Below are 12,755 nucleotides of genomic sequence, written 5' to 3'. Positions count from 1 at the left end.
TTCAAATACATGCTGAAGTTTGAGAAGCACTGTTTTACATAATAGAAATACAATTAATGGTACTTGGTTAAACTGACTATTCAAATTCATGTCATAGCATAACACCATTGAGATTAGGTCAATACTCATTATTACTAAGAATCTATAGTAACTATAGAAACCAACCTTCCAAATGTTAAAAAATATATATAAAAAAACTAACAGCAAATATTACAGTTGTTTTGATTACCTCAAAGTTGCCATGCGAACTAAGTAAGGTAATATACATGAATGCATATTATAAAGTCTAATAGTATTATTACCTGAATTTTAGAAACCAGTTTCAAAAAGGGCCAACTGTCATCATGCCGTACCAATTCTACAACAAGTTGTTCAAAAGCAGACAATTCATGAACTCCTCCCTGTCGGCCTGAACTCCTTCGATTCAATGCCATAGGAGATGACTCTGAGTAAATAATGAAAACATTTTAGGTGATAATAAAGCAAAATATCACCACAAACTAATCTGGGCTTATAAATACAGATCAAATTCAAACAGAAAATAGACACTATACATTGCTTTTGAACGAGACCCAGGTTCGTTTCCCGGTACCTGTCCATGCAAAAAGAAAAGAGTGCAATACAAAAGAAAAATCTAGAATATGAGGTTTGTGGATTATTTTGATTCACTTTATTGAAAATAGTTTTCCAACTACAATAAAATGAAACTAAGCAATTCTCTAATATTTCCTGAAGCATGTCCTTAGCAAAGTATTATCTTCAGATCTAGAAACTAGGCCTCTCTTAATATATTATCTTGCATTGTACATGAAAATTTCTCTTATAGTATGGAAAATTCCTTAAAGCAAAATGCTTTTTCATAGATGTAAGTAAGGTGTTGTATTAGTAGAAAAGGGTAGTATGGTCCATAGATGAATTTAGCTGTTTAAATTCTCCACTTAGACACTGTAAGTTCATACATTATCCCCTGTATTTGTCCTTAGAACTTAAGCTCGGTAATTTCACAAATCACTAACAAAACAATCAATCTTCAGATTTTTTTGAATAAAAATGTTTCAGATATTACACTCTTCCTACAAAACTTGACAACACAGTGACTTTATAAACAGACTAATTACGTGACACTCTTTCACCAATGAATTTTTTATTCTGCCATGTGTTTGAATAACGCAATATAACCTATCTACAGCTCTTCAAAGAGCAGTGATATTTTTTATGTTAAGTTTAACTTCATTTTTCAAAACATCAAAGTTTTATTACTACTGAATTTAAAGGACAGGATTAAACAGGTAAAGAGGTAAGATTACTAAAAACAAGACTGATCAGAACTGAAAAGATAGCTGATCATTCCCTAATGTATTACTGCCTCTCTCTACCCTCCTTACTCCTCAAAATTCAGTAGGCACCTTACCAAGTAAGTTAATGTTAGCTTGTCTAGATGACTGTTTTAAGTGAGACAAAGGTGGAATTAAAAAAAATTGTGTTACACTGAGAATGCTCAAATAGGGGCCACATACCTCCTTTAAAAGCAGAACATGGTTTGCATTTTTTAGACTATTGTGGCTACATTAGTAGAAAAATGAGTAACAGTTTATCGTCATTCCTCAAATAGCTGCCCCTTTAATGAATATTACACTTTAGTTCAGGTTGTTCCCTAATAAATCAGTGTATCTTAGTGACAGCCTTTAAAAATGATCCAAAGTATATCAACACTTAGTCTTTCTAAATTATTCAAGTTTCTTGCTAAGGAATAGTTAAAATTATACATTTGCTCATACCTGTACATTGTCTTTTCCTGCCTCTTCTCCTAGATTCACTGTCTTGGGGAGAAAGGTTTGGAACAATATTCAAAGATCTTGACCGCTCACTTGATTTTGTGGCAATGACTCTAAAGTTAGGGAAGTTGGGACTATTTTCTGGTGTATTATTAGCACTTCTCCTGCCTCTGCGTCTTCTACGAGGACTAAGTAGTTCCACAAATACATCTGCTTGCAGTGGGCCATGACTCTGGCGAGTAGAACGACTGGCAATTCTTAAAGATTTACTTTCTGTAGAAGGAGCAGATTTTATCTTTCTTAGGCTTCTACCAGATTTAGAAGAAATAGTTGTTTTGGGTGTATTCTGTTGACTCCTCGAAGTGTATCTTCCAGGATCTTGTCGATGGCCACGACTTGAGAAAGAAGAACTAAGTCTTCCTCCTCTTGTTTTAATTGGTAACCTAACTTGTGGTCTTCCTCGTTTTGGTGGGCTATAAGTATGATTAGAACACAGTTATTGTACAGAGCAATGCTGAACATATTACTTCTAGTCCTCCGCTCTATTACTAAGCCAATATGTTTTATATATATTCTTTTCCAAATCATTGATTTGGAATTATACACAGTTCTTTAGATTTAGAGTCAACAGTTTTTCATGGAAATCTAAAATTTGCTTCCATATATTTCCTTTTAATTGCAAAGATAATATTTAATATTTTCTTGATAACTCCAGAACATTATCATGAAAACCAAGAACTAAATTATAAGCTATAATAAAATCCACTTGTGAATCACTAAATGAACCTAGTTAATTATGCTGAGAAACCTAAGAGTGATGAACTAATCTTAAAATGAAATTCTTTTGTCTCCTTCTGCTAAAGGAGACTGTCGTTTTTCATTACCATTGACAATGAAGTAACTTACACTTTTGGCAATGGTGGTCAATGAAGTAGGCCCTGAACCTACGGTTCTTGAATACCAACTCAAGAACTTCTTTGTTATGTTCTAATTCTTACTATAAAATACAAAACTAGATTCAATCTTTTAATTGCCTTTTTTGTAGACAGGGATGAAACAACCCCATTAAGCCTCCTTTTACTTATCTTTGCACATACGTTGGACTTCTAAAAGTTTACCAAGAATATTTGTAAGAATTTTCTAAATTCTTTACCTTTATCCTCAACAGAATACTGCCCTCACAAGCTAGAGGAAGACGGCTCCTTTTATTTAGTACTATTAAAAAACAAAAACAGATGGGGTGGCTTTCTCTTTACTTACTCTCCTCAGACAGTGGCTTTTTCTATGTCGTCAGTTCTAGTTTTCCCTTACTTGACAGTCATTTACCTGATTCCATGTGAATGGGTTTCAAATATTAAATAAAGTTTAGGGAGATGGTGAGAACAAGGAGCACAATATGGTTTTCCCTGGTATGACTGACTATTTAGCAAATATTTAGCAAATCTAATGACAGTAAATCCCTTGAAGATATACAGTGGGCTTCCTGGTATATCTCCCTCTCTCTCTGTGGGTAGCCAAGATCACCAATATTTGGTTATACCTCCTTGAGAAAGCAAGGGAGGCATTAATGAGTTCACTGTTACCTCACAAATATCCTTTATACTGCTTAATTGCAGCTTTAGGTATCAACCTTGAATAGGCATTCTTGTCCAAACCTGAACTCATACTTGAGTTGGTAACATGGCCATGTTCTCATAGGTCCTGTACTCCTTTGGGAATAATTTCAAATGTCTCTAATATATAAAGTAAAGGTAACTCTAGGCCACTATATTACAAACTAGTTAAAAAATAATTGACCCAACTATTCCTAACTATGACCCAAACTATTGTATTTGACTGGCTGAAAGATTGTCTAGTTAAGACTTACTGACTTTCATTTTATTACACGTTCAAACTTACCTGACTTCATCTTCTTCTTGAGAGTCATCTTCATCTTGTTCTAACTCATATTCTTCCTCCTCACTTTGGTACTCTTCATCATCATCATCAACTTCATCATCCTCACCTTCCATATTGTCTTCTATTTCTTCATCACTTTCCAAGGATGGTCTCTGTCTAGAGGAGAGTCGTCTAGAACGTTGCTTTGGCCGACATTCTGGACAAAACCAATCTCCTTCAGGAACAGTCTGATAAATCATGTAAGTAATCATTAATCATCTGTCAAAATCTCAATGTTTCAATTCTGAGTATTGGCAGAAGAAGAAAAAATACCTTTAGCTTTGGTCGAACACAATAGGTATGATGACCCCGATCACAGCCATCACAAAGTACCATGCTTTCAGCATCACCCTTCTTTCGGCATATCTTGCAACGAGCATTCAGTATAGACTTAGACCATATTACACTACGATCCAAGGTGGAGAGGTGAAGAAAGACTTGGGATAGACTAGCAGAAGAAAGAAGAGACTCCCTCCAGCGGTCCAGGACTGTTTTATAAGAACGTCCACTGTCACTGGCATCTTAAATGAAAATGAAAAGTGATTAAAGTTTCTAAGCAAACCCTAGACATCTGCCATAACTATTTTCTGGGCAGTTAAAACAGTTTAGATTTTATAGTTCTTCTCTCCTAATACACAATAAACAGATTGTGCTGATATTCAAAACAAAAAACTCATGCCAAACAAAATACTTGCTGAGCCACATCTTGTTTAAGAAATTAAGGAATTTCTTAAACCTGTAAATCAAATGTTTGGGGATTTCAATAGAGGAAATAGAGAAAAATAACTTAGGCACTGTGTTTTCAATCTAGTCTCTGTATCAAGTCTTGATCTTATTTAGAAAGCTGGCTAAATATGATTACAACTAAGTACTAATCATTTGAATAAAAAATGTTACTTCAGATAAAAGATGGACAGCTTTCTAACTTAATATTAATCACATATGAGGTTTCTTTTGGAGGTGATGAAAACTTTCTCAAAGTAGGGCGGGCCGCGGTGGCTCAGCGGGCAAGAGTGCTTGCCTGCCGTGCCGGAGGACCCCGGTTCGATTCCCGGCCCCAGCCCATGTAAAAAACAAACAAACAAACAAAATATAATAAAACAAGAAAATGTTTAAAAATGTTTCCCTTTCTTCCTCCCTTCCTTCCTTCTCTGTCTTTCCTTCCTTTCCTCCCTCTCTCTTTAAAAAAAAAAAAAAAAAAAAAAAAAAAACTTTCTCAAAGTAGAGAGTAGTGATGGTTACATAACTGCAAATATACTAAAAACCAATGAATTGTACATTTTAAAAGGGTGAATTTTGTTATGTGAATTACATTTCACTAAAACATTAAAAATACCAGTACTTATAAATGTCTGTACGTCTTCTATCTCTAAGATTATTTTAAAATTGAGGTGAATAAAACAATGTTAATAAACTTCCAAATTTTCAGCACTGATATTTACATGAAACATTTAACATCATTGGTTTAAAAATTTATTAAGTCATTTAGAATAGATGCCATCAATTTATTTCATCATTTTATACTGGCCCATGATTTTCATCTTCAATTAATCTTTAATATTCCTACCACCTTAATGATACTAAAATATTATGTTTATATATGAAGTGTTTACCACATCATATCAAAATTCTGTGTGGTATTACAGACTCCATATATAGTCTGCCATGCCTTATTTTCCTACTATTATGCTCATACAAAACTTCTTAGCAGTAGCATAATGTTTAAGAGAGTGTGGGCTCTGGAGTCAGCCTGCCTTGAAGTATTTGCTCCCTGAGTTTAGACATAGGAACTAACTTTCCTGTGGCTCAGATTCCTCAATAGTAAAATGTGGATAGTATCTACTTGTGAAGGATATTGGGAAAAGTAAATGAGGTAATACATAAGGTACATAAAATATGTAACATATACTAAATGGTGTTCTTGCTATCACTATTCCTGCACCACACTGTTCCCCTATGTACAGCACTTTACAAGATATCAAATAAGTCTATTCTGTGGAACTTGCCTTTAAGGAATTTATAATACAGCTGGGAGAGTGAGCACATACAATGAATTCAGCCCATAAAGCAACAGACCTGTTAAATACCATGGGCTCCTATTTCAATGTTGGGTAGGGTGAGAGAGACAGGAGATAAAACCTAGGGCACACCCAAGATGGTGAGCCCCCTCTAAAAGCTAAGACATGAAAAGGCCGTGCCTGCAAATATTAGAGTGGAAAAGGGTACCATATAGAAAGGAGGAGGTACCAAGGAAATCTGCCCACTTGGACTTTGTTGTATGAGATTTTGGTGCTGGGTAAAAAGGGGGGGAAGTCTACCCTGAGAATTTGAAACTACAAGCAGGGCCTCAAATAAATTTAGAACCTGAAAAACATACAGGCCAAGATTTTAAAGTGATCCTGGTTGGCAGTATCTTCTTGTGAACAAGTGAATGGCTAAAGTGAGTGCAAATCCTTGCAGATTCTCTCTGAAGAAATTTTCACAGATCAGATTAAGTTCTCAGAAATGTGAGACAATAGTCAAAACCCACAAAGGCAAATGTGGAAATAAAACACTATAAGCAAGAACTAGCAGAATCAGACTATGGAAACTTCAGATAATAGAATACAGAATACAAAATAACTATGTTTAGTATATTTCAAGAAATAATTGTTTGAATATATGAGTAAATAAAGCAATTTGAAAAAGACTCAGAAAGAACATCTGAAAGATATCAATAACTCAATGAGACAGAATTCATTGAATGGCTAAAATGCCTCTGGACAAAGTTGATGAGAAATTTTGTGATGTGGGAAATAAAATGAAAGATATTACTTAGAATGTATGCAGGAGTCAGTATTTATCTTGCTCTTTATTTTTCTATGACCTTTTGTTTTAGGTGTGTCTTTTGTGGAATGCATATATCTGCATTTTGTATTTTTAATACAGTATAACTGTCTTTAACTTTTTGGGGGGCTCCATCCGTTTATTTTTTAATTAGAGAAGTTGCGGGTTTCTCTACAAGCATGCATAAAATACGGGTTTCCCATATGCTACCCTGTTATTTTTTTTTTAACTTTTTTTATTGTATAACATATATATATATAGCAAAGTGAAAAAGCAGTAGTTTTCAAAGTTGCATGTGCTTTTTTTTTTTTAATGCATAAGTGACAGTCATATTCTTTTAATCAAGAATCTAAATATGCCTTTTCACAAGTCCCCTTACTGGCCAAAGCTTATCATGAAGATTATTCTGAAACATGTGAAAGTAGTTTCAGAACACTTTTGAGTTTTTGGATGCTACCCTATTATTAACAGCTTGCACTGTGTTGTGCACTGCTTATAACTAATGAATACACATTTTTATCATTGTCATTATTAACTGCAGCCCATGGTTTAACTTAGGGTTTAGTGTTGCGCAATTCCACAGATTTTTTTTCTAACTTTATTCTAGTAATGTAGATACAAGCCAACATTTCCCCTTCTAACCCCATTTAAATATATAATTCAGAGCTGTTAATTACATTCACAATATGTGCTATGACCACCATTCATTACCAAAACATTTCCATCATCCCAAATAGAAACTCTGTACATTTTAAGCCTTCCCTCCCTATTCCCTATCCCTATCTCATCCTCTAGTAATCTGTATTCTAAATTTCGACTCTATGAATTTGCTTATTCTAATTATTTCATATTAGCGAGACCATACAATATTTGTCGTTTTGTATCTGGCTTATTTCACTCAACATGATGTCTTCAGCTTTTGTTCATACTGTCTCAGGTATCAGAACTTCATCCCTTATGACAGCTGAATAATACCCCTAAGTGTTTATAACACATTTTGTTTATCCATTCATACATTGATGGTCACTTGTGTTTCTTCCAACTTTGGCTATTGTGGATAATGCTGCTAGCTGCTACAAACATCAGTGTGTAAATATTCTTTCATGTCCCTGCTTTCAATTCATTTGGGTATATACCTAGAAGTGGAACTGCTGGGTCATATGGTAATTCTAAACTAAGCTTTTTGAGGAAGTGCCAACCTGTATTTCACAGCAGCTGTACAATTTAACATTCCCACTGGCAACGAATGGATGTTCCTATTTCTCTACACTCTGTCCAATATTTGTAATTTTTTTTTTTTAGATAATAGCCATTCTAGTGGTTGTGAAATGGTTATCTCACTGTGGTTTTGATTTGCATTTCCATGGCTAATGATATCGAGCATCTTTCATTGTGCTTTCTGCCTATTTGCCTATCTTTAGAGAATGTCTATTCATCTTTTGCCTTTTTTTTCCTTGTTCGGTTTTTGATCAGGAAGTATTAATTAGAAAAGCTTTTAAAAACACTCTAATACAGAATGCCTGAAATACATCATTAGTTAAATGTATTAATATATAACCCTAGCATTTACACAAAACTATTTTTTTTTCTTTTCTTTTTGCTTTTGCTTGATCACAGCTCATGATTATAGCTAGCTTTCAGAAGAATTTGGATCAGGTATATTGGACTATTAACTTTTAAAATTGAATCTGAGGACTGTGTCAAATTAACCTTACTGACACTTAAAATTTTACTTGTAAGTTAAAGAACATAATATATCTAATTATAAATTACAAAGTGCTTACAGATATGTTTTATAAGTCAATTCAGCCCAAAATGTCTTCAAAGTATCTCCAGCCTTTTTCAACAAATTGCTCAGTGCAGAGAAAACAGTGAGTGGAGTAACCAGCAAAGGAGAACACGTGTCACCTGAATGTACCCTTTTGCCTACAGTCTGATTCGTATGGCCTTGTTTTCACACTATTTCCTCTCATGACTTCCCATCAAAGTCCTAACCGTCAAGTCAATATTTTATCTTTGAAATTTTGTTGACATGTTGTCAGTTTTGAGGAATCTTCTCAGGGGAGCATTTGTAGTTGAGGTAGAGTCATGGAGAAGTGGGACATGTCCAGTGATGGTTTCAATGGAATGCCACTTTCAGACAAAACCCAGGAAAACTTCCCTAAGCTTCATTGCTTTGAAACTGTCTTCTTGATCATTCTTGCTTCCTCTTTCCAGAACACAAAACTCTTTGAAAGCTATTTAAGAATCATTTCTGCCCCACTATGCCTCCTTTATCGTGTTGTCTTTGTTGTAGAGCCTTGTAGGATGTAGGGAAATATTAATGAATGAGATTACATTTATTATTGCTTATTTTTCTAATTGAAATTAGTTTGCTTTTAATTATTAGTAACTTTTGACTCACTCTTAATCAATTTTCTCCTCCTTCTCTAACTGCATTCTAGTCCTTGTCCTGATTGATATATTACCATAAACTTGATAATTTACTGCTGCTTTAATCAAGTGTTAGCAATTACCTTATAACTTAATACAATTAGACCTATTAAAAATGCCAAAATAGTTTGCTTTCTTTTTGCCCATTTTTAATTGAGTAGTTTGTCTTTTGGTTGTTGAGTTGTATGAGTTCTATATATTATAGATATTAAACCTTTATGGGATGTGGTTTCAAAATATTTTCTACCATTGTATAGGTTGTCAAATCTAGCTTTCATGATAAAGTCCTTTGAGGGACAAAAGTTTTTAATTCTGTGTGGTCCCATTTATCTATTTTTTCTTTTGTTGCTTGCCCTTTGGGTGTAAAATCTAAGAAACCATTGCCTAACATAAGATTCTGATGATGCTTTCCTATGTTTTCTTCTAGGAATTTGATATTTCTAGCTATTATATCAAAGTCTTTGATCCAGTTTGAGTTAATTTCTGTAAATGGAGATCCAGTTTACCCAGCACTATTTGTTGAAAAGATTATTCTACCAATTGAGTTGGCCATAAATTTGAGCTCTCAATTAGATTCCATTGGTCTACATGTTTGTCTTTGTGCCAGTACCATCCTGTTTTGATTTCTGTGGCTTTAGTAAATTTTAAGATTGGGAAGTGCGAGTCCCATTCTTCTCTTTCAAGATGGCTTTGGCTATTCGGAGTCCTTTATTCCATTTCTCACCATTGAAATTCTGTCTCTGTTCAAAACGACCAGTCCCAATAGTTTTTTCATTAAAAACTTTCCAATTTCTGCCGTTCCCTTCCCCGTGAAATGCTCAAATCAAAAGCTGTGATCAGTGATTAGCTTGTGCCCACCCCACCATCTTGGGAAATGAATTTTTATGTCTGTTTCTGTCACCAGCAAGTTACAACAGGGGCCAGGCCCATTGCAACCATCTGTTAGAGTGGGGGGATGGGTACCGGTAATAGCTGCCAATTTACTGGTATTTACATAATTTACCAGCCTCTTTCTCCTGCTCTTCTAGGGATGCTGTACAGTGATCTGCTGAACCCCAGGTCATTCCTATAGTTCCTGCATGTTTAATAGCTTTTTTGGTAGAGGGACTGATGCCTGGAGCTTTCTACTCTGCCAAATTTCCATTTCTGCTTTACTTCTAACTGAAGAATTGAGCAAATTTAAATGCATTTATTTCCACCCTCTTATTTTGTGCTTTCCTCTTGTCTCGGTTTTTTCAATATAAGGCTTCATGAAAAGTTCTAGCCTGTATGGGAATTCTGAGGAAAGAGGCAACAATAATTGATATTTCAATGGTTATGAAGAAATACTCCTAGATAAATCAGAGGGCATTCTTATTGTAAGAGCAAAAATAAAGTTAATAAAGGCCAATGTAGAGTGGAAGAAAAGGACAAATTATGAAAAACCTAGAAGTCAGTTTGAATGGTTGTTAACTCAAAGGATAGTCAAACACCATGCATGGGCTTTCATAAAGAGAAAATCAAGAAAATTTTTAAAGAAAATTTTTTAATTTGGCAGTTCATGGTCCGATTCTTATTCCACCAACTTTTACCCACTTTTAAATTCTAGTCTATAATGGATGTCCATATTTTTCTATTGTCATATAGTACTTAAAAAGATAACAGTTGATTCCATTTTTCTGTAATTGTTTCCTTATCTTAAACTTTGCTTCTATTCTGACCAGCAAACACAACTATCAAGGGCAGAAAAATTCCTGTTTCTCTTTTATCTTCTAGTATGCTAGCACAGATAAATTCTTCAAGAAATGCCTAATTAAAATGATCCTAATATAAAATAGTCACATGATCAAATACTGTATTGGAAAATTTCATACTGTTCAAATGACTCTATACAGCAGTCCATGTAACCATGTAGGCTTCTCTGAGGGATGAAACATTAAAACGGCTGTCCTATAAAATACAGTGTCCCTATGCTAGTAAAAGAATTAAAATGCTATGAATAATACTGCACGCACTTAAATGAATATAAATTCCTTAGCTGTTTATTCTTTTAACTAGTAGCTAAGTATACTAAGTTTTGCCAATATCAACTTTTTATGCCCTAATTTTTAATGTTCCAATAGCTACTTCCAATGTGACAAGTAGCTTACTAAGTTTATGGAATTGAAAATTTATAAAACGTATGAATATGTTTGATTAGCTCAGGTGTGAAATGCAAAGAGGAAAGTATTGTATTGTTTTGTAAGCTTGCCCCCAACACCATTCCCTTCTAAAAAAGTCAAATTCAAGGTATTCCTTCAAATGCTGAATATACAAATCAGTATTTAGTAGTATAGAAAGTAAAAACATAATTCTTATCAAAAAAACAAATTTCTTTAAAAAGTTAAAAATTTACCATCTCTCACACTTGATTGAGCTTCCTCTTTTTGTCCTTTTTTTCTACCTCCCTTTTGATCTTTATTAATTTCTGTTAACTAATTTCAATTGATAAAGTTAGTTTAAGCATCTACTCATAGTTTAAGGGTTTAACCATACGCATGCTTTTATAAATGTTTAACCTAAACAAACAATTATCATATATTTTATCTAAAATAATAGAGTGTGTTATCTCCCCCAAATTAAAAAAAATCCCTAGTTTTATCAATGTAGTTAATTACTAGAATAAAAGGGACATATTAGTGGAAGATAATTAGAATAGATGTTTCTTACTTGGTTTCTGAAGAAACTAAAATAATCTCTGAAGCTAAACTGGGCAAAATTCTACCATCGTTAATTTGCTATGCTGAAAAATTATCAGGTATGCAGCCTTCTCCTTTCTCTCAGATTAAGATAGTCTTGATTTCCTTGCACCAAATATTCAGACTGTTTTAAAGCTCCAAAGACACCCCCATCTCCTACTGCCCTATTCAAAATAAACTATCCAAAGGCTTAAAAACATAGTAACATCAGTTATTCTGTAAATTTTCTAAGGAGTAGCAGTGGTTGATGATAGCACCCGTATTATAAATGCTGAACATTTATCACCAATTTAAGTGAGGTAGTTTGAACTTTTCTATTTTCACTTAATTTTTTTAAGATCATAAATTAAAATTGCTTCAGGATGAAATTAATCCTCTAATACTGCTATAATCAAATCAGAATATATGATTCTCAACTCTATCTTGCACTATCTCCCAGTGTTAACTTTTTGCCCTTTGCCTGAATTTTTAATAAGACGAACAGATGAAAATGCAGACACATTCAAAAACTAATTTGATTTTTCACCCTTAAACTTATAAACAACTTTAACTGATGGCAATTTTAAAAATAGAAAAATCAGTAGAACTGTGTTTTTGTCCTTTGGAATCACAGGTGTAATAGGCAATAGTAATATCTTACATTTCTAAGAGTTGGATGATTTACAAAGAATTGAAATTTTATTGAGATCATTGTTAATTCTCGTGTGGTTGTAAGAACAGAGTAATCCCTTGTATACCTAATTTGACTTTGACACAGAAAATAGTAAGAAATATTGAAGATTACAAAAATAAAGAAGAGTGACACAGAAAATACTAACTGTAATAATATCACTGTGAGCTGTAGTCATACATATTTTATTTTTTATTTATTTTTAAAATTATTTTTAGTCATACGTATTTTATTTCTTACAATAGCTACTTCCAATGTGACAAGTAACTTACTAAGTTTATGGAACTGAAAATTTATAAAACATATGAATATGCTTAGAACTAAAGATATATTTGTCAAAAACTCTTCATTTTAAAAAGATATTTCCCAAATATTATATTTATATACCAAAATTGC

General features: G+C 33.5%; 1 protein-coding gene across 2 annotated transcripts in view; it reads right to left on the bottom strand.

Moving 5' to 3' along the window:
* The window catches only part of BAZ1A (bromodomain adjacent to zinc finger domain 1A), a 113,197-nt gene that overhangs the window by 3,376 nt on the left and 97,066 nt on the right, over positions 1-12,755 (bottom strand). For both annotated transcript variants that reach the window (XM_077126967.1, XM_077126966.1), the window contains 4 exons: positions 3,987-4,234; positions 3,675-3,901; positions 1,779-2,248; positions 303-445 (listed from right to left, as the gene is read on the bottom strand). In XM_077126967.1, the coding sequence (XP_076983082.1) occupies positions 303-445; positions 1,779-2,248; positions 3,675-3,901; positions 3,987-4,234 (1,088 nt within the window). The remainder of the gene's footprint in view (positions 1-302; positions 446-1,778; positions 2,249-3,674; positions 3,902-3,986; positions 4,235-12,755) is intronic.

The sequence above is a fragment of the Tamandua tetradactyla genome, chromosome 14 (assembly GCF_023851605.1).
Source record: "Tamandua tetradactyla isolate mTamTet1 chromosome 14, mTamTet1.pri, whole genome shotgun sequence".
Lineage (NCBI taxonomy): Eukaryota > Metazoa > Chordata > Mammalia > Pilosa > Myrmecophagidae > Tamandua > Tamandua tetradactyla.
Note: the sequence above shows the minus strand (reverse complement) of the source record. Positions and strands in the feature narration are given on the sequence as shown.